The sequence below is a fragment of the Synchiropus splendidus genome, chromosome 1 (assembly GCF_027744825.2).
Source record: "Synchiropus splendidus isolate RoL2022-P1 chromosome 1, RoL_Sspl_1.0, whole genome shotgun sequence".
NCBI lineage: Eukaryota > Metazoa > Chordata > Actinopteri > Syngnathiformes > Callionymidae > Synchiropus > Synchiropus splendidus.
The window spans coordinates 21,023,626-21,045,625 of record NC_071334.1 but is presented as its reverse complement, the minus strand read 5'-3'; the positions used below and the strand labels follow the sequence as shown (position 1 = coordinate 21,045,625).

Below are 22,000 nucleotides of genomic sequence, written 5' to 3'. Positions count from 1 at the left end.
CCCGAGCTCTGGCAGCCCAAACACGGATGTGGAACATGCCTATCTTCATGAGTGTTTAAGCAGATGAACTCATATGGCATTTAGTGAGTTTTGTAACCATCAAACAACATAGAACAAACATAAAGAAAGAGGAGGAAATGTTAATATTTTGTGAAGAAAAATGATTGTAGAATCAAACATTCATAGTGTATGTCATCAATATCCTGTATGTGCAGAAACCAGGATTCATAGTTGTAGGAGGTGAAGATTCATAGCTGGAGGATATGTCTGTGTATCACCAAACACATTCTAGCTCAGAATGAATGAAATATTCTGATTAAAGACTACGTTCTTTTCATTGTTTAATGTGTCACATAAAAAATATCAATGGAAATCAAATGTATGAACCCATGCAAAGTAGAACAACACGCTACTGGCAGATCCAAATTCAATGTAATGTCCTTAAAACAAGTCAAAATAAGGCTCACTCGTGTGTGTGGCCTCCACATGCCTTTATGACCTTTCTACTACGCCTGGACATGCTCCTGTTGAGGCGGCGGATGGTCTCCTGAGGCATCTGTCTGTAGCGTTGGTGGATGGAGCGAGACACAATGTCGCAGATGTTCTCAATTGGATTTGGGTCTGGGGATTGAGGGGGTCATTCCCTAGCATCAAATGCCTTCATCTTGCAGGAAGTGCTGACACACTCCAGCCACACAAGGTCTAGCATTGCTTTGCATTAGGAGGAACCCAGGGAACAACGGACAAGCATATGGTCTCAAAAGGGGTCAAAGGATCTCATCTTGGCATCTGATGGCTGCTTTCATCTGTGAAGAGCACAGGGCACCAATGGGCAAATTTTCCTGTCTTGGTGTTCTCTGGCAAGTGCCAAGCATCTTGCATGGTGTTGAGCTGTAAGCATGACCCCCACCTGGTGACACTGACCCCTCATACCATCCTCACGGAGTCTGTCTCTGACTGTTTGAGACACATGCACATCTGTGGCCTGCTGGAGCTCATTTTGCAGGGCTCTGGCAGTGCTCCTCCTGTTCCTCCTTGCACAAAGGCAAAGGTAGTGGTCCTGTTGCTGGGTTGTTCATCTTTGCTAATGGTTAGAGTTCGGTATTATTTCTTTTTACATGAGTTTTACTGAATGGAAACACCAAGCTGGACGCAAACCGTGTGCCAGGAGAACAAAGCTCAAGCACTTCGACAATACAACAAATGTGCAGGCTCCAGTTGTGAGGCACAGACGAGAACCATTTCTGAAATTAACAGGTACTTTACCTCCGTAACTTAAGCAGTGTGTAATATTGCTTTTAAGTAACAGTTAATTAAAATCCTTGCAAGCATTAACACTTGAATGTCTCCATTTGTCATTTTCTCTTGCAAAGCAGATTGGTAACAACAAACAAATCATTATGAATAATGCATTCAATACGTTGGAATCCAATCGTGGTCCCAAATATCAGAATTGAATCAAATTGTAAGATAGAAAAAGATTGCCACCCCAACTTGGCTGTTTGGGTTCATTAAGGGAAATAAACGTCAATGCAATCTTTCCCTCTGAGCTCTATCGCTCCCATCGTTCCTGCTGATCTGCACCTGATGAAGCAGGACTCAGAACAGTCGAACGCTTGTGCGTGAAGAGAAAACTGAAATCACATGCAGATCCAACACGCTGATAAGACGTCTGAGCTAGTCTGGTGTCTTCCCTCGTCCTCAAGTTCCAGGGCACTGTGGAAAAGGTAATCTCATTTGTAATGTGTGAAAGCTTATTTGCAACTTTGCATAGTGGCATTCCCTTCATTGGGCCCGCCAGTGATTCTTCTTGCTCTCGTAAAGCTGATTTCAAACAGACTCCCTGGAACTGTTTAGATGACACACGCCATCGCCTGTGAACTCAAGTAATCAATCAACAACTAATTACCATGCTTAGTTAACAGAGCCTTTGATGTTTGGCACTTAGCTACACATTTCAGTGATATGAGCGCGCTCAATTTCATTCACTCACTTATGGCACAACAAACAAATCCTTCATAGGACATGATTTTGAGAGGAAATGTCAAGTTACGGACTTGACAGGCAGTATCTCACTTTCACACACCATGGATGTAAGAAAGATTGTATTCATTAAACTAGACAGCGAGAAAATAATAGATAGAAATGTTATATAGTATAGACAATGTTAGGGCCAGCTTTAAAAAAACATTACCGAAACAAGGCCGCTTTAAAGCAAAGCAAGTGCTTACATATGTTACCACAAACATGAGGTGAATTAATGTCCCACTATATCAGGAACAGAATACAAAGGAAGTGAGAGATACTCTCACACAGTTTCTGTTGCGCCATGTTTCATGATGTACCAGGTCCTTGGTTAGTCGCTGTCTCATCAATGGGCAACTCCACAGACAAGTTATCTGCAGGATTAACTGCTAAAATGTGCAGAGTAGTAGTCACCTTTCAATAACACGGAAATGCACCCACAGCCCTCGCATAATCACAAACCACATCCTCTGAAACGGGACAGAAGAAACCGCTGCACACGAATATGTCTGAATTTAAATGAAGCATTTTTCAAGTAGATCATGAAGGAAAAGAAAGGGAAGAAGGATTGTTTGTGAATCAAAGAAACATTAACATTAAGTAGTCAGTAGAAGGCATGTTGAAACGTGAACCCACCAACATCTTCAGTGACTACCTGCGATCCTTGTCAGTGGACCTGGTGCTGTCTGCACAAAAACAACAAGGGAAACGGCAAAAAAACAACTATGTGTCTGAGAACCATGTATGCTCCCTTAATTAGAGTGGAGATAGCACAGATTAGTCTTCAAGCACAACCATATTACAGCGAGTCATGCTCAATAAGGAAAAACAAAAGTAGCAGACAGGCCGCCTCGCGACAAAAACAATGTCCCTGAGCTACTAATAAGACAACTCCTGATCAAGATGGAGACCTCAGATACCGCTAATGAATTCTAATTCCTGTGTTTCACCATGTAAATATGTATTAAAATGGCAGACAATCCCTGCCTAAAGCTCAGTTTTTAGCATAAATGATCGCTCCATGCCATGCAGCACCTTTGAAACCTGCTGAAAGCAGTTGAAACTGCGGAATTGACTTGCTTTTCTTGGTTTTGCTCAGAATAATTTTGAAACGATGTCATGAACCACGCAGTAGTTTTGTGTTAAATTGGGCACTAATCTTGTTCTGTAACTGAATCTTACATACTGGTGGAGTGGTTTTGCATCAAAATAAAAGTTTTTATGCATGTATTTTCAAGTTAAAGCAAGATACAATTTACAAAATGGCCACCTCCTTCAAAAACACTGAAGAATTGACAAGGAATAGCAAAATGGCCAACACGCTGTGCTAGTGACTCCATGGTGACTAAGTGCTTTTTTTCTTCTTCTTTTATTTTTGACTTGCGACAGAAGACAGAACAGCCTATCTATCTGCTTCTACCTGCACTAAACAATATCAAAACGGAAATGTGTGGATTGCTTAATTCATCCAGATAACGAATATTTTCAACATATTTTCAAGTCTTTGCATTGTAGTTTTTCATTGCTGCCGGTCATCTGCCATCACCGTGCGTCCCAGGAGGATTCACATGCGTGGCACCACGCCCCATGACACAATAGCAAAGAAAGCAAATAGTAAACAGTGAGTTGGATTAATGAATTAAATTTATTTACTCGCTAGGAAATAGCACTCGTTGCAAAAAAAAATGGTGGCTATATTAGTGTAACTCCCATCGCTGGTCTTGAGTCCTTAGGTATTCAAGATTAAATGCTGTGATTCATTGGTATGACAATACCGCCACTAATCGAAGTTGATGCCATCGTATTTTAATTTTACTTTATTTGTACATTGACTAAGATCTAATAATAATACACCTGAATTTCACTTTTGGAGGGTGAAAAATAAGAGGTGATAGGTCCACTTTAGGCTACAGCCAAGAATTGATAGAAAGCATTTACATGGTCACAAAAGGTCACATTTGGTGGACTATTATGTGAAGCACAGCCCAAGATTCCCGAATGTGGCAGCGGATCAGCTCTGACCCGGTGAGCCACCCAATAGCTGTGATACAGACTTCCTTGCAGAAATCAAGACAAGGGTAGACATGGTGGAGCAGAGGTCAGTGTTGAAGCCTCAAGTGCTTTCTGGCAGAATTTGCTTGTGCGGGTTTTCTTCAGGCATCCTGGAAAATTTACGTTGAGGATAGAGGCACAAAAAACGCTCTGTGCTCTTTATGCAGCAAAGAGTTTTCTCATAACTGGAGCATGTTTAACCTTATGTGTACAGTCTAAACTTCAATTTGATCATTCTAGAGTCAAATATTAAAATGTGTTTAATTAATAAATAATTCATTGTAAATATAGTGGGAATCTTTTTTTTTGTCACATACATTGGACAGGAGAATACTTGTAGAGATGCAGCCCCATATGCAACAAACCATGATATTCCTCAGTGTACTTATACATACATAGATCGTCAGTTAAGTCCAAGTTTGGTGTTCAGATATGAATCAGGAAACGCTCTGCTGTCAGAGAAAGAGATCCTGCACGATGATCTACGCCTGGACAGACTGATGGCTTTTCAGTGGACTTTTCAAAAATCAGCATTTCATTTCATGAAATCTAAGGCAGAGCAAGCAAAGCATCCTCTTTAGAGAACTGTGTTGATCCCTGTTTTGTTAATTTAATGCCGACTGAAATTACATCAGATGACAGAATAATCCCACATCATTATCAACATCAAGATGGCTTTGGGGCTGTTTGGCTGGCTGCCCGCAGCAGCACTCTCTCTAACAGGATGATATGGATTACACAGTGCAAACCAACCTTGCCCCCCTCACATTTTTTTTGCCTGTCAGTCAAATGCTGGGATGACCAACTGCATCACCTCCTGCAGAATAAAACCCAAATATCCCTCAGATGATTAAGGTCACTCTTGCACTGCTCGACACAAGCCGTCCTCTGCATAAGCCTGTCATCGGGGTGAGGGGAGGGGGTCTCCCTCTTGGAGTCCCCACAGTCTTTATTGTGCTTTGTCCTCAGTGATTTGAGTTTGTTTGTCCTGCACCACATTGGTCGCACAATCCAGTAATCAAACTTTCCTTCTGCGAGGCAGTTTGACCTGTTGTTGGCTTCCAGTTTTGTGTCAGTTAGGGAGTATAAGCTGCTTCATGAGAAGTTTATCCTGGGATCACAGGGATCTGAAGCTCACTGGTCATTTGCTCGCAGTATTCAGGGAGCTCAAACCGTCAGGGGCACTTTCATTCTGAAACATGATGGAGATGTGTTGGACTAATTTGGTTTTAGCTGGATTGGCTGAATATTAGTCCACTCATCCCGGGGATTATCTCATGGCAGCCATGAACATAGGAGCGGATCTGTCAAACACCATCTCTAATGTTGTGTGCTGATTTTAAGGATTCTGCGTTTAGATTTTGAAGTAAATATGGAAGAGGAACTGTCAGGCAACCTCTTTTTCTTATGAGGGCAATATTTAAAGGTCGCATATTGTCTGGTATTTTTCCAATGAGAGTGAAAAATCACTGTCTTAATGCATTGTGCTGATGTTTGTACTCTAATGTAGATGATGATAGTTATAGGATTTTTTTCGTACGCTTCTGTATCTTCTTGGTTCAACACCACCATTGCGAAATATGACAGTCCCAGCATACCCTGGATTCCTTCAGAAAAGCTGGAGGAGGCAGAGAAAAAGAGAAGCAAATGGTCAGGTGGATGGTCAACTGGACAATGATTCATCATTACCTACTACCTGCCAGTTTTAGTGTCGCACTACCAAAATGATAATACTAAAAATGTGCCACTGTACTGAAAAGGTTTGTCAGCAAATAAAACTGATGGTGGGATTGTGATATTAGCATTTTGTCGACAGCATCACCTTTCTGTTTTGAGGATTTTCCTTCCTAATTTGGTGTTCAGCAGCCAGATTACTGACCTTCCTATTGGTCATGCCAGGTTGACGTGACAGCTGGTGTGATGTAATAACACCCCCACCACGAGACAAGTCATAAAGAGCAATATCTAGTTCCACGGATTGAGATAATCTTAGGTAGATTAAGGCTCCAGGACACTGAAATGTTTGCTGTATAAAAGCTCTGTTTATAAAACAATGTGTCTTTGCTGTATATGAAAAAGTCTAATCTGGCAGATGGCCCGAGCTCCACGAGTTCCTGCGCTGCGTTACAGGCACTGCTAGTCTGAGGTTTGTATTTCTGTGGCTTAATGGGATTTTAGACTATTCGTTCGAATGAATTATATATAGAAAAAAAAAGTGGGATTATTTTACAGGCTGTTTAATCTCCTTTTTTTCCCCAAAAAACTGAGCTTGCCCCACGGTTTCAGCATTCATGGAAAAGTGGAGCGGCTGAGCACTACAATCCACCAACACTAGAGTGCAGGCGGCCTATCAGCTCCGAGAGCCAGAGATGCCCTGTGGACCGTTTCACTAACATGAAGCGTGCTCAGTCGACTTGACTCACTTCATCCCGGCTGCCGTGCCGCTTTTCCAAAAGCGTTCCCATCCCGCGGAAGAGCGACAGACAGAAGCTTCGCTGCTGTGCCAGATGCCAGAGTGAAGCACACTCTTACACAGAAGACGTCTTCATCCTTCAGCTTTAGCAGACACTCAGCCCAGCCTCTCTGAACCTGCATTTGGGATCATCCACCTACTGGCAAGAGAAATAGAGTTGAAATAGGGTTGAAGAGTCGTGGCAGGTTGGTGTTTTTCTTTCTTGCTCGGCAGCATCAGGTAGAACGCTGATTAGAAGTCAGTGACTGGCGTTGCTGAAAAGACATTGGAAACCTCTGCAAGGCCTTGTTGCTACCTCAACTGGCTTCATCAGCTTTCATATCAAGAAATCCCCTCTGCTTCCTGGTTCCCAACTTCTCATCCCAGAATGCCTCACTCCTTCCAGCAGAAAAAAGGTGAGCACTTTTTTGCCTCACGTGTAATTAATTATAAATAAATATATATGTACTTCATACATTTAAAATTGTAATGATAAAAAATATTTGATATATCGATCATATGCTTACACACGATCAAAGTTGTTCACAAACAAATATTTTACATTGCTGTGTCTTTTTTTTGTCACACCCTGACAAAATATACTGCATTCAGTGGTGTGATGCCACCTCAGTTTATGATTGGTCTTCACTTTTACTGCATTTTATTAAAGTTGTTATTCTAAATATGTTGAGGTTCATGACTGTTTTCGTGAGTGTCAGACTCATCGGGATTCCTCTAAATTTGAATTTCTAAGATGCTTGCTTTTAAAACTTGATTCAATCATATGCGTCAGATAAACCAACTTGAAGGACCTAAAAAGTTTTACTCAGCATCACCACCTGATTTGAAATACTCAATCTGTACAAGTATGTTAATCTGAAACGCATTTTCACTCTCAGTCTTGCTGCATCCGAACAATGGAAAACACAAAAGACGTCTGATAATAGAAGAAAGATCGTGAATGTAATCTATCATGTGAGCAACAATAGCCACACTAATTAGAACAAGCTGAAATAATTTAAAATTTATCCAGCGCACAGTGACGGATCCACTTCAGATGTCTGTGTAGACCCCTGTATCCGGGTCAGCAGACGACAAACTTTCTTTGATCATCCTTAAATGATGCATGGCATTTTGACAATCAAATATAGTTCTAATGTCAAAACAAAAAGTCATTTAAATGAACAAACTAGGCAGTGGGATGCAGCCTTCTTCAATTTATTGCTGAAGTTGAACAGCTATTAAAAAGAGGAATGTTTTGGCTTTAACAATGGATTTATTTATTTTAAAAAAAAAAGTGATGCCACATTTAAATTCAAAAGAAAATGACACAATGACTGCTTCTTGATGAATTGTATTAATGCATATCAACCATAAGTGTTCGCCCTTAGACGCAGCTGCATGTCCGTATAGAGACACCGGATTTAAGGAAGAGGACAAATTTGTGAACTTTAAATGACATTTTTTAAAGGTCTTTTTTTATTTAAAAATTGATTTAATTTTCTTATAATACAGATGAATTGATGATACAAAATGATTTATCATGTCATATTGCATTACTTGATGTTAATTGTCAAAGATATATATATATAATGCAAACAGTGTGACTGTAATTGTAAAAAAAAATATAGTCAGGTAGTTTGGTTTATAAAAGATTATTTTAATATATATAATCTTATTCATTATGTTAATATCTGTTATGAAGTTTTATCAATCAAACTTGTCATTTCATTTGTTATGTGCATTTTCTGAATTTTAAACATTTCAATATTGCACAGGTATTGTGTTCATTCATTTCCTCACTGTAAAGTTACAAGAGAGTGTGGACAAGTGAGGGACAGGTAATGATGATGAGTCTTCTGTAAGCCCACATGCTCATGTTGGCTTACATCCACTGTGGCCAGCGCCAAAAGAGCAGACATGAGCATTTGAATCTTCCTTTGACAGCTCCCACTGAAGGAGGGACATTATTATGATTTTGAAAACATATATTATGAGACAACAGATTTTTATTCAATGTGGCAGTAAAATTACACTTTTTGAGTCAAAGTACATTTTGTTCTTTATGGATGCATAGCCACTCTTTGGGATTATTATTCTAATATGCTGTGCATTTAGAGCAATAGAAAAGAGATTCCTGTTGATGGATGCCAGATGAAAAACAATATGTAAAAATAAGGGACATAATTATATGTCACATTTCTGACATTCTATTATCAGGTATGTGAGTTGCTAACTCAGCTGCACGTTGTTTTCACAAGTTCAGAGCAAATTTCACCCCATCTCTTAACAGTGCAAATGAAACCTCTGACATCAAAACCCTGTGCCTCCTGTTCTGTCTTTGAATTCTCTAGCGCTGGTTAATATTGCATCAAGTTTGACTTGTACATGTCACACTTGGTAATGTCGCACTTATTTCCATGTGGTGTCGAGTGTGTGCTGTACGTGCAAAAGGGTGCAGAATAGGAAGTGTACCGTGTTTAACATGAGTGAATGATAATTATCCTGTATGACATTTTCATCATCGATAACAGCCATTCATTGTAGTGACTGCAGCTGCCCAGAAAATATAGATTCAAGAACAGTTGTAAAGATTCTTCCGGCGTTGTATAAAATAACTTAAAGCTTTAGGCCAGAGTACCATCACAATTATTGCTTTGTCGAGTATTTGTAGCTCTTTTCCCTAGACTGTGAGTTTTGATATCAGTTTGCGCAGTCAGGCAGTGGAAGACAGAAATGTGCTTTTATTCCAATATTTGATATCAGAATAGGCTTTATACCCAATATTCTACCCCATGGGTTCTGAACACAAATCATTCCTGCCTAAAATAGCGAAAGCAGATGCAATGAATCTGGTAATTGAGTACATAAATGCACAAAGGCTAGAACATTCAGCGAGTGGCTCTTCTTCAGGTACTAAAATAAAACGTTCTTTCTCCTCTGCGATTTCTAGCACTTCCTTCTTCTATTGATTTAAGCATTTCAAATTTTCTAATTAAAAAAAAAATAAAATTTTACAGCCAAAAGTACATTGTAGAAATGTATGATTAAATCCAGTGATCTAGCAAAACGCCCAGTTATCGAAGGTGAGGCATTTTCTGTCAATACATAATTAACATTGATACATTTTTATTACGATTCATCGTATTACAGCCATAGTTAAGAGTTCACAATTTATCAAAACATGAGTGGCCAACATAATAGATACTGTCAAGATTCATTCTTTCGAGTTAGCTCAGAGGAAGTGAATGCCTCAGAACATACTAAAAGCAAAACATTGTCAGCGCATGTCCTTGAAAACAGAAAGACAATGATGGAGAACGCACTCAGAAAGAATGCTCATGTACACATCAGGATGAATGTACTTGCCAATAAACTCGATCTCGGTGGAGCAGGCAGTGTGAGGGCCCACACCGTTTCACAGAAACAGAAATGATAGAATTCACAATCGTTCAGTATCAAATGCAACCTTTGGTCATACGGCATTGGCGCTGCTTGAATCCAACAAGTTTTGCAAACAGGGTCCACAGAATAAACTTATGCGGACAATGCCAGCTACATGACTATGAAACTCTGGTGGTCGCTGAGTTCACATCGGCAGGTACAGCAAATCACCTACGTGTTGAAAGAACCATTTGGCATGACATTAAAACTAAATTTGCCATTCAAATGACCGAACGCTTTCATCTCTACTCACAATGCCACTCCCCTGCTTCCTGGTCTCGCATGCTCCTGAAGGGTCGGAGCATCAGAGAGAAGCAGGTGGCCATCCAAACGTGTACGCTAATCACACATCAAAAATATCAGTGACAGTTGGCTTTGACTGCCCTAAGTTTTAACAATATTTTATGCACCAAACTGTTTTTAAGTTGAAGTTGAAGAGTTAGGTAACTTAAAACTTAAAAAGTTTGTTGTGTTCAAATATTGTAGCGCCAGAACAAGAGAATGTGTTCCATGTGCAATATTGTTTTATTTATTTATTTATTTTCAAACAAGTCTCTTACCATTTGACATCAGGATCAAGTTTGAAAGGGTCAGAATGAATGTTGCACTCAGCCACAGGGGGCGCACACGAGGTGAGAGGGAGTAAATAAAAAGGATACATTCTGAAGTGTAAAAAATACAAACCTGTCAACTGATAATGAAAGGATTCACGATTGACATCTGCTGACAGCTCAGCACCTGGGAAAACACAGGCACTCAGAGTCCATGTACGGAAGTAAGGTGGACTCTGTGATGACAGTAACCAAAGATTATGGCGCACCACGTTACAGTTATCAGGTACTGGACACTGCTCATGACAAACACTTCACAAAAACACACACACAATAATAATAATAATAAAGGCTAAATGAATTCATGGACAAAGGTGTATAAAAGCGTAGATTCTAACGTGAGAAATAAGATCAAGGTACCAGTTCCCCACTGGTGACTATCGGATGAGGAGGATGGCGCGCGCACGTGCTGCAGCAGAAGTGAGCGACAGGCTGATCAGCTGGTGGCTGAGTGATCACACAGCAAAGCAGGAAAACACCTTACCCGTGTTGGGCGGCTGTCAGTCCACATTACAAGAGGGACACCCGACAGCTCAGTCTGCTTTGTAGTAAACTGATGCCGGCAGTGTGCAACCAGCTGGGGATGAGCTGAAAATGTTTTTTAAACGACCTTTTCTTCCGACGGATCCCGAAATCGGTCTCGAAACTAACAAATGAAAGGAGAGAGCGTCACCTGGCTGACTCTCCTGTGCGCGCCACCTCGCCCGAACATTAAAGGGGCAGGTGACGTGCGTGCGCCGTGACCAGCGCGCACCGTAAAAAGGGTCAAACTGAGTAACTCCAAAGTGTTTTGTCTCGTGTCACAGAAGGACGTGGGATTTGAATGCTGCATTTGGGCTGAGTTTTCGATCTTGAAAACGTTTATTCCAAACTTTTAGTGTTTATTTTCTACGAGTCACGTGAAAACAAACGCAAGCACTTTGGCGAAAATCCAATTGTTTTAATCTGGATTTCTCTGCGCAGGGACGCGGACAGTGATGTTTAACGAGTTGTGGACAGGACGCGCACTCACTTACTGGATGCTTATTGAGGGGGAATTGGAGAAACAAGACCCGCTTGTTTGCCCTGTAGCTCGCACGAACTTTCGGGGAAATAAAACGCATTTAAAGGTTATTCCGAATCGACCAGAGCCCATAAATTCCTGGAGCAGCATGCGGTATAAAAGGAAACAGACTCATTAGTAGAGACAAGACTCATGACGAGCAAGTGTTGAATTGCAGTTGTGATAGTGACGGAACAATCCTCCAGCAGATGGCACACTGATGGGAGGAACGAATGGAAAAACCCAACAGGTTAAACTCTGCGGGTTGCATTCCTGGCTGCGCTCCTGGCCCCAAGAGACTCTCATATCTGCATGCTATGATTTGTCTAGCGTTGAGATCCAGCCAACTCTGCCTCCAGGAGATCCACACAGACGAACCTCAGAGTTCTTGAAAAATTGATACATTTTTCACTAAAATGTATCTCCTCCCTTCTTCATATTCTTTCATATGAAATTCACATCCATTCTTTCCTTTGTGTAACTAAAGCTTTGGGATAGAAACATGTCTTTTGATGCGCTAAATGTTACAGCTTCACTTCCTTGGCCTGCATATTCATTGATGTGAAAGAAAAAAAGATGACTCGCAACTGTGTCATTTATCTTGAACGTCCACTGCAATGACTACTGACAAAATGAGCCTCCACACAACGTCCGAGTTCCATGCAGAGTTACTTGGAAAATGAATCCACGCTTGTGGAGTTTCAAACTAACACTGTGGACCTATGGAGAGTGAGCCGTACAATTCAGTTCATGAGTATAATGGAAATCCTAACAGACTTGCTTTTAAGTTCAAAATTCAATGAGTTACTGTACACATACCATCAACTATAGCCTTGCTCCTTTCAACAGCAGCTGAATATGGATGTGCATCACAGCAGGTTAAAATGGAATGAAAAAGGCATTTACTTTCTGCATGACAAATGAATACTAGTCATATACGAAGTCATTTTGGAGTTCTCAACAACTTAACTTGTGTGTCAAACTCAAGGTCAGGGGGCCAAGTCCAGCCCACCAAGTACACAGCCCACAAAAGAACATCAGAAAATTACTCCGAAATTCTGAAATTAATAATTTCAAATTCAGAAAATCTGAAATTAATTTCATTTGAAGTTGATATTGCGCACCATAAAGGCGGCTCAAGCTCTGCAGATGCAGTGAGAGCTGCTATGAAAGTCCATAACTCATTGAGAAAATTCCAGAATATGGATGCAGACGGGAGGGAGTTCAGTGAAAGCTAGGAAAACGGCCGCATGAGTGTAGAAAAACCAGTCTTTCTTGTGAGACGAAGTTAGGGCTGAACAACAGGGATGCTTTGTGCTAAAATTAGCCTCTAGGAATTAAAACAAAGACTGATAGAGCATTGCGGTCAGACTCTGATTTCCTCTCATAAATAGCAATTGTGTACAGCCTACAACTTTGACTGAGTTTAAAAGTTTGGTCTATTGCGTGTCGACGTTTGGCACCATTGATTTAGAATCATGAATTGAATCATGAAAAAATGTTAATATATGTCATGTGTAGGTCCATTTTGGGGATTCCCTGCTATCTGCTAGCTTTGAAACAGAGAGAGGAACTGTCAAGTCCAATTGTGTCGGTTCATTAAACAGTGCAGAAAAAGATGATCATAAATGTTGGTGTTGATGATGGAGTTACTTGGAAGGAACTGGGTGGAAGTGGGTAGCAATGCATCCATTGCAAGCTTAAAGTTGCAAATTCAATTACGATCTGAAAAGTCACGGCAACCATTAAGTTGTACGTTCTGCTTAAAATAAACATTTTAATAATTGCACTGCCAAATTTAGAGTGGTGCCTCTCAAATAAATATGCCTCTCATAAATAGTTGATTTTTTTGAAAATCAAGTATTTGTTGATTGAAGTAATTTTTTAAAAAGTAGTCATTTGAACATAATCTGTATCTCTTTCCTGTTTGTGGTGCAGATAACTGATGCATGTGTATCTAACCTTGTCAGAGGAAATGACAAACTTGTTCTCAACAGCCTGCAAACAGTCACAAGATTACATGGTTAAGATCAAATTATTGTTTGTACATCAACTACTGGATCATGATTCGAAGCGCATGATATCACCAGGACAGAATTCTTTTAATGCCTCATGAGAGAATACTTGAATGTCCTAAATCATGATGGAGAATACAATAAAAACCCTTCACCACACCTTCACCTTCTTGGCCGAACTCTGCGGCAGAGGTATATCTAGACTGATAAGGAGCGGAGTTTAAATGTGGACAAAAGAGAAGACACTTCTGGGATTCAGAGTTAAGAATAAGTAAAAGTTAACAATATGAAAAGAAATTCGTTTAGAGAAGAGGAACTAAAAAGACCTCTGTAGCTAACAGCATTATCTGTTTGGTGTTACAGCTCGGTTGCATCATGCCTCTCAGAACAAAACTCTGCACTCACATCTTTGCTGACAATGAACACTGAAGTTGGCAGAAATTTGCTGTGAAACAAGACAAAAGTGTGCAGTTAAAAAAAAAGAAAAAAAAAAAGTGAGGCAACCTCCGGGCCTCAGGCTTTTGTCAGTGGGCATTTCTATTCAGTGACCTATCGCGCAGTGAGCGTGGAGGATAATGCGGCTATGAGATGTTTCACACTGTGTCAGAAGTGCACCAGATTCTTTAGAAAGTGCAGCAGCTGCTACATGTGTCACTGTTACAACCTGCTCGGGCTAAATGTGTGTGCCACTTACACAATGAGCGCAAGACGTCAATGTCGAAGTCTATTGTTGAGTTATTCGCCTTGAGCAGATCTAAAGGGTTAACTGATCTTAATAAACTCCCTAGGCTCCTCTTATTACATCACAGGGGGTTATTGATCGTCCTCCCTGTGCTCTTCCTCCATCCTCAGTAAGTGGGTCATTTATTTTTTGCTAAGAATTTGTTGAGTTAAAGTTTGCCAAGGATTTGCAGTAATTATCTCATCCTTCCATAGCCAGACACAGCATGGGGCCTTGGTAAATTACACATCTCTCTCCCAACTCCTGGATGGTTTATGGCCGTGCATTATGCATAACTGTGCTGGAGCGCCTTAAACATCCCCCAAGTGGATTGAAATAAAGTTGACGCTGCTCTTTGTTTGGAGCTCAAGATAGTCTTTATGTGGCAGTGCTGAATCGGAGATTGCAGCACAAGAGTGCGTCTTAATTATTTTGTGAGATTTTTTCTCTCCCGCCCTCTGATGAATTGTGAAACACCTGGAGTGTTTCTTTTTTCTTCTTTTTTTTTTTTGCCGGATCCAAATGGGCGGATGCTTTAGCGAGCCACCTGGGAATGTCGGTGACTCTAGAGCAGTGTGTCATCAGATAAAAGTTCTAATAAATATAAGAACAGAAATGAACACAGGGGTGCAGAGAGACACAAAACCAAGCGGATTATGAATTTTATTTGGGAATGACGTGATACAATAATCGCAAACTTTGAATAGCCAAATAAAATGACTCTTTTAAATTGTGTGTGTGTGTGTGTGTGTGTGTGTGTGTGTGTGTGTGTGTGTGTGTGTGTGTGTGTGTGTGTGTGTGTGTGTGTGTAAAAAAGAATTTCTTCATATTTCAAAAATTTGAATTTGTTCTCTTCCAAAATGCTCTTTTCAAGTAATGCTAAAGGATAAAATCATTGAGAATATTTTATTTACAATAAAGAGGTTCCAATACATTTTAAAATGACTAATATGGCTAATATTTGTTAATCGATTAAAGTATTATTATTAATTAAATAAATAAATAAAACAAGAAGACAAATGAACAAAAAGATTAATTAACTAATTGAACAGCTGATGCACAGAGCACAAATATCACTCATACTGTATTTGTTCCACCTTTCTTTCAGCTCAACAAATGCTGTTGTTGTGTCAGGGAGTGAACGGGGTGAGGAAAGAGGCAGAATCCGTGGTCTGGAATCACCAAAAGCAAAGTTTGCACGGTCAGTCCTTCACGCAGACACAGTAATTCGACTTCATGCACAAGATGAAAATGAATAACATCGTCACAGCTCTATGTTTGTACTGAAATTAGTCCTTTTGAATGTCCAACTTTAGATGTGCTTGTTTATAACCAGACACATTCTTAACATTGATGCAACAGAGGTCCCACACGCTTTCATTATCGCGGGAAGAAATGGCAAGGATGCACTTCGATCATCTTCAGAAATGTGTTTCATCTGCTAAATGCTTCGTTACATGAGCGCGTGCGCTCCACTTGACAATGAGCGGCTCGCGTGAATCCTCAGCAGACAGCCATCAGCAAACTCAGCCAAAAATAACAAGCGAACACAGACACACACGTGAGACTTATGGAAAGGTGTTAGAGAACAAAAACAAGGAACATTAATAAAAAAAAAAAAAAGAGCAAACACCATAAAGCGCTCGATATAAACTGGGCTAAAACCTCTCATCCGTAGTTTTCCATTTATGAACTCAGCACCTGCCCGAAGTGTGATTACCAAACACAAGTGCGACCTGGCGTGTGTGCGCGCGTGCGTGTGTGTGTGTGTGTGTTACATTAAGCCTGCTGAAGTCATGAGATATGAATTAGTTCTCAAAACACCGGGGGCTTGGTTTAACCAACCTGTGACGTAGAGCCAGTGACTGTGGACCGAACCACTACAGGGGGTGTGAGACTTCGGCAAGAAGCGTTTTTTTGAGCTGTTTATGACAAATGAGCCCATTCTTACCTATTATTGAGCGTGGTTGTATTCCATTCTACCTTTGTGGTTACTGGCACACGGAAATGTATGCTTTCATAGCTTGAGCATTAAGTGGTTTTGTCGGCTGGTGAGAATAATCCCTCTCCCTTGAAGAGTAAAGATGGTACGGTCTCAGGCTCAAATTCCGAGAATTGAGCTGGTCTGATTCTTAGAACTGGGGTTCTTAGAAGTGGTGATGCAAGAAGTTTCTAGGAAAGCGCTACCAGGTGACTTTTAAATTCCTTTTTATTCTCTTTTGGCGCGAACGAGTTGTGTGTGAGACGGAGTGAGGTGCTTGTGCTGGACGGGTGGCGGGGCCGCGGGGCCGGTGCGGCGGTGTCAGCGGCACTTTGGCCGCCTTGAACTTCGGTGTGGCGGGCGGTCTTGCCGACTGGTTCGGTGGCTGCGCCTGTCAGACTGCGTGGAGCGACTTGCCCCGGTTGCAGCGTCTGACTGTCAATGCTGTCGTTACCACCGTGTTACACAGTTACTGCGCCGGTCCGTAACCGCCGCCCTGAGCTCGGAGCTCGGGCGCCATTCCGCTCACAAGTGAAAGCTCTCCGGCGGCGCTGTCAAGAGGCAACTTTGGCTGCATGGCCGCACCGCGGGTCCTTTGACCAGGCTGCCAGAATTCACCGCAGAGCCACGACTGCTTGTCAGTGGGTTGTTTTGGTGCTCCGGAGCACGGCGCGCTAAAGTTGAACATGACCGTAAACAAGCGTCAAGTTGAGGGTGTTGGTGCGGCGGAGGAGCGCGGAACCTATCTGTGCCTGCTGACAGCTGCGTTACTCCGAGCTCGGCGCCGTCTTTCCGCGCCGTCTTTCCACGTTCAGAAATAGCAGGAGAACTTGCACGAAAAACATTGGGCTACCAATTTGCTTAAACTTTTTTTGTATCATAATTTATTTTTCCCTTTAAGTCTAAACAGTAGTTGTTGACAGCTCATTTACAATCGTTCATGGTTTGTGCGCTCGTGTTGCTGGGTCTATTTACGGACGAGTCCAGTTAGAAACGACAGCTCTGACAGTGGCGTCCAACAAGTCAATCTGTGGGTCAAATTGTGGGTCAATTCTGTGGGGTAGTTCTGTTCGATTCTGTCTTTCATTGCGTCAGATTTCTGTCAGAACTTAGTCTTGCAGATCCGCTCAGAAATGGCTGAATATAAACGACACGAATTAACTAACTTTTGATGTTTCATTAAAAGTTTGATTTGGAAACACAACGCGTTGCTCTCTTTCGGATTGTCTATTTGATGTGAGAAAAATCCCGAGTGCGCTGAAATGTCTTGTGTGACTTAAAGGAGCGGTAATAAGTAATATACTACTGGCAACCGGTGGTTCGTTTGAGGAGCGCGCTGCCTCGTCTCCGTCCAGACGGTGTTTGCTCAATAAATGGCGCCATCTCCTGGGCACCGGTGCTCCGCGATAGTGAACCTGATCTCCTAACGTTTGCTTGCAGAACTTGACAAGATGGCTTGCGCAGCAGACAGCTGCATACAGTTCACACGGCACGCCAGTGATGTCCTCCTCAACCTGAACCGGCTGCGCAGCAGGGACATCCTCACCGATGTCACCATCCTGGTGAACAGGCAGCAGTTCCGCGCGCACAAGACTGTGCTAATGGCTTGCAGGTGCGTGTCAGTGGTGTTGTGTGAAGGCACAGTGAATGAAGATGTCTCACGTGTTTGTGTCCCCGGTCCACAGTGGGCTGTTCTACACCATCTTCACAGACTCCCACAAGTGCAACCTAAATGCCATCAGTCTGGATCCGAAGGTGGACCCAGAGGGTTTTGCCATCGTGCTGGAGTTTATGTACACCTCCCGCTTGGCTCTGAAGGAGAGTCTGATCATGTCCATCATGAACACTGCCATCTATCTGCAGATGGACCACGTTGTGGACACCTGTCACAGATTCATCAAATCTAGGTTAATAGACTTCTAGGTCTAATAACTCCTTTGTCTGTGTGTGTGTGTGTGTGTGTCTCAACTTTTCTCCCCCTCTCTTCCACAGTGATCCTACTGCCAAACTGTCCAGAGATGAGTTTTTGGTCAGTCCCTTGGTTTTATCTCAGGATGTCCACGCTTACAGACCCCACGAAGTTGTGGAAAGTTTGCACAGCCGAATGGCCCCATTCAGGGATGGCAGATCTTATGCCTCTAATATGTTTAACGGAGTCGGCACCCCAAGCAACTACCACCTCTATGGGCAGTTCCCCATGCCTGGATTCCCATTTCCCCTGTGCAAGCTGACTGATGCCAAAAATGCTTTCGCTGACCTCTCCAAGAGCAGCGTCCACCATAAGCATTGTTCTCCTCACGACAGCGGCAATGTGAGCCGGCCAGACTTCTCCCGAGCAGTTGGCGCGTCGTCCTCTAGCATTATTCCCTCTAACGCCTACGCTTCAAAGGAGACGGGGAGAGATGATGAGATGAGGAAGGAAAGCCACGAGGTGGTCAGCCAGTCTATTGGACTCGGGATGAGAAAGCGTGCGTTCCCTACGTTGACCCTGGAGCACCAGAAAGATTTGAGCAAAGAGCACGCTCCGGCCGAGGAGGATTTGATCCATCACCACTACCCGCTGGGAATCTCCTCGGCTGGACGCAAGAGCCTCATGAGCAGCCCGCAGAGCCCCCTGAAATCTGACTGCCAGCCCAACTCGCCCACAGAATCCAGCAGCAGCAAGAACGCCGGCCTCTCTCAATCCAGCGGGGCACAAGCCCAGACGGGCACGCCGGACCCCAAAGCTCGGAACTGGAAGAAATACAAGTTCATTGTTATGAATCAGAGCGCAAAGGAAGAGGAGGTGGCGCTGAGGGATTCTGGTCTGTGCTCACCCCAGAGACTAGCTCTGCAATCGTACCTCCAACCCTGTGAGTCAGAGAACCTCGACCTGCAGAACACGAGCAAGAGCACGGATCACAGCGAAGATCTACCCGCACCCCAGGCCAGTCGGCTCAACAACATCATCAGCAGGTGAGTGTGAACGCCACTTTGACATCGTGCCACCGGAACTCAAGTTTGAATCGTGTCTTGTGTCCACAGTGCGCTGGAGGGCTCTCTGAGGAACGCTGACAATCATGCCTCGCACTATCTGAGCCGTCTCAATTGCTCCTCCTGTGGCTCCCAATCGCCACAGCACTCGGACATTTGCCCCAACTCGTCCAGGTCCCGCCTGGCAGAGGAGATGGCCGAACTGAATTCCGAGTATTCCGACTCCAGCTGTGGTGAGTTTCTTCACATGTGACGCTCGAAGGGAAACTTTGATCATCAGCAGCTAAGAGAGTTGAAGGACTTCAAGTTAACACTAATCTTAATTTCTCCTTAAACAGAAAATGGTTCATTCTTCTGTAATGAATGTGACTCTAAGTTTGCTGAGGATGAGGCGTTGAAACAACATATGCTCCAAGTTCACAGCGACAAGCCATACAAGTGCGACCGCTGCCAGGCTGCGTTCCGCTATAAGGGCAACCTTGCCAGTCACAAGACTGTCCACACAGGTGAAGACCCCAAAATGGCCGCACCACCTTCTGGAATCACTTTGTCTCCAACGCTGTTATTTTGTCCCCTCAGGAGAGAAGCCGTATCGCTGTAACATCTGTGGTGCTCAGTTCAACAGACCAGCTAACCTCAAGACTCACACTCGCATCCACTCAGGAGAGAAGCCATACAAATGTGAGACGTGTGGAGCTCGATTTGTTCAGGTCGGGAGCCCTTTTAAATAGTCTTCTAGTCTAGTTTACTAGTCTTTTCTTTTCTGAAGACCAAGGTGTTTATTTGCAACTTCATTTTGACATGTTGCTACCACATAAACATATATATCAATTTCTATGAAACTACAAAAAATGTATGAACACAGTCTTCAGAAGTGTTTGGAGACTGAAAAATGCAGTCAAAGAAAAAATATGGATTAAAAAATGTGAGCTGTATAAGTTAAAAATAACAAATGGTTTCAAGGCTGGACAGCCAAAGAGTAAATGTCTCAGCCAGTTCTGCCCTAATTTTTTTTTTCTGTTGTCAGGTGGCTCATCTGCGCGCCCACGTCCTGATCCACACGGGTGAGAAGCCGTACCCATGTGAGATCTGCGGTACGCGCTTCCGTCACCTGCAGACACTCAAGAGCCACCTGCGGATCCACACTGGAGAGAAGCCCTATCATGTAGGTCCACTCTTTCCTCGGCCGAGTGAAAGCAGTGCGGCATGCTAACGCTATTGAATCTCTCTCCTCCACAGTGCGAGAAATGCAACCTGCACTTCCGCCATAAAAGTCAGCTGCGACTGCACTTGCGGCAGAAACATGGCGCCATAACCAACACCAAGATCCAGTACCGCATGTCCACCGCTGACATGCCGACAGACTTGACCAAGACATGTTGATCGGTGGGAAGGCAATCTTGACCTTGGCATTTAAAGACCCTTGAACTTGTACAATCATCTAAAATTCTAGTGCCACACTGTGTTTATGGATAAACAGGCTGTGTACGCCATTCTAAACGGGTTTCCACTACATGTGAACGTAGAGCCACAAACGGCGTTCTAGTCACTTTATTGTTTCTATATAGATATCTATATATACATATAAATATGTGTGTGTGTGTGTATGATCGAAGTGTTTCTAAGCCCTGAAGGTGAACATATAAAGCTTTATTTTGTCGAAGGATGGAATGTAAAAAAGAAAAAATAACAACAACTTGGTTTTTGAAACAACAAAAAAAACAGTATTTTATATCAGAGAACTTAACTTTTTCTGAAAGTGTTAAAAAATAAAAGGAAAAAGGCGGTCCATATATTTTAAGATAACAGAAATTGCAGCTGTACAGATTTGTCTACACATTTTTACGTGTGTACAAGTTGCACCCTGTGCGGTCGCCACATTCATGTAAGGGGTCAAAAGTCGACTATTCTGGGATTTGTTCTAAAACATATCAGATGACTGCTGCTGTCAGACAAAGATGTGCATGGAGTTCTGTTACGGTTGTCAGTTGTCGAGTACGTGACGAGGCGCTGCATAGATATTGTGACATGTTGTGTAATTTAATCTGGTTGTTCTCTGCTGGCAGAGCCAATCCTCTTCTTCTGTGACGAAATGCATTTCAAGGTATCTGCTTTGTTATTATGACCAAGATTTTTTTTTTGCTTCAACTGTATTTGTATCGATGTGACTTTCTTTCGTTTAGTTGGTTTTTCACAAGTGAAGGTTTACAGTTGTACGTCAGTGTTCTCGACCCTACAGTAAAGTTGTGTGTGATTTCGTTTGTACATACACTGTGTATTCAATGTGCCTTTTGCTGACTGGACTCATCTCTGTCCAGCTTTATTAAGGTACAACTCAAGACACTCGTCCTGAGCCCTCGTATGTGTAAATGGACTCTGAAACGCTTGTCACCCTGAAACATGCAAATTCATCATTGTCATTCTTCAGGACTTGTTTTTGAATTGGATTTTTTTTTATCTGCACTAAAATAATTGTACAGTATCATGGATGTATGAATGTAAAATAAATGATTTCTATGTATTAACATGAGTGACTCCCTTTGTTGGTGGGTAGATCATCTTGTTATGGTTTTTAAATCTCATATGTCCTCATGGACATTTTTGCCAAGGTGGCCAATTACTATTTAACTACATGGTCTAAATGATGCCAAGCACGTGAGCAGAGCAATTTGTCCACTCAAGTT

General features: G+C 42.4%; 1 protein-coding gene across 4 annotated transcripts; it reads left to right on the top strand.

Moving 5' to 3' along the window:
- Positions 1-6,372: 6,372 nt before the first annotated feature.
- On the top strand, positions 6,373-21,828 carry bcl6aa (BCL6A transcription repressor a). Of its 4 annotated transcripts, none has more exons than XM_053852931.1 (10): positions 6,373-6,945; positions 15,471-15,563; positions 17,784-17,955; positions 18,029-18,250; positions 18,336-19,298; positions 19,368-19,549; positions 19,655-19,822; positions 19,896-20,026; positions 20,344-20,481; positions 20,556-21,828. In XM_053852931.1, the coding sequence occupies exons 1-10, from the start codon at positions 6,918-6,920 to the stop codon at positions 20,697-20,699; spliced, it is 2,241 nt and encodes a 746-aa protein (XP_053708906.1). In that variant the 5' UTR covers positions 6,373-6,917; the 3' UTR covers positions 20,700-21,828. The 4 variants fall into 4 exon arrangements, with proteins under 4 accessions (XP_053708906.1, XP_053708909.1, XP_053708907.1 ...); XM_053852932.1 differs by having other exon boundaries at positions 6,379-6,945; positions 19,733-19,822; XM_053852934.1 differs by lacking the exon at positions 15,471-15,563.
- Positions 21,829-22,000: the final 172 nt, after the last annotated feature.

What these genes read in the sequence shown, in the direction of transcription:
- bcl6aa (XM_053852931.1), top strand. Translation starts at nt 6,918, where the DNA reads ATGCCTCACTCCTTCCAGCAGAAAAAAG. An exon ending in CCAAAAGCAAAGTTTGCACG is followed by an intron (nt 15,564 to 17,783) that starts GTCAGTCCTTCA and finishes GTTTGCTTGCAG; the next exon opens with AACTTGACAAGATGGCTTGC. An exon ending in CACAGATTCATCAAATCTAG is followed by an intron (nt 18,251 to 18,335) that starts GTTAATAGACTT and finishes TCTCTTCCACAG; the next exon opens with TGATCCTACTGCCAAACTGT.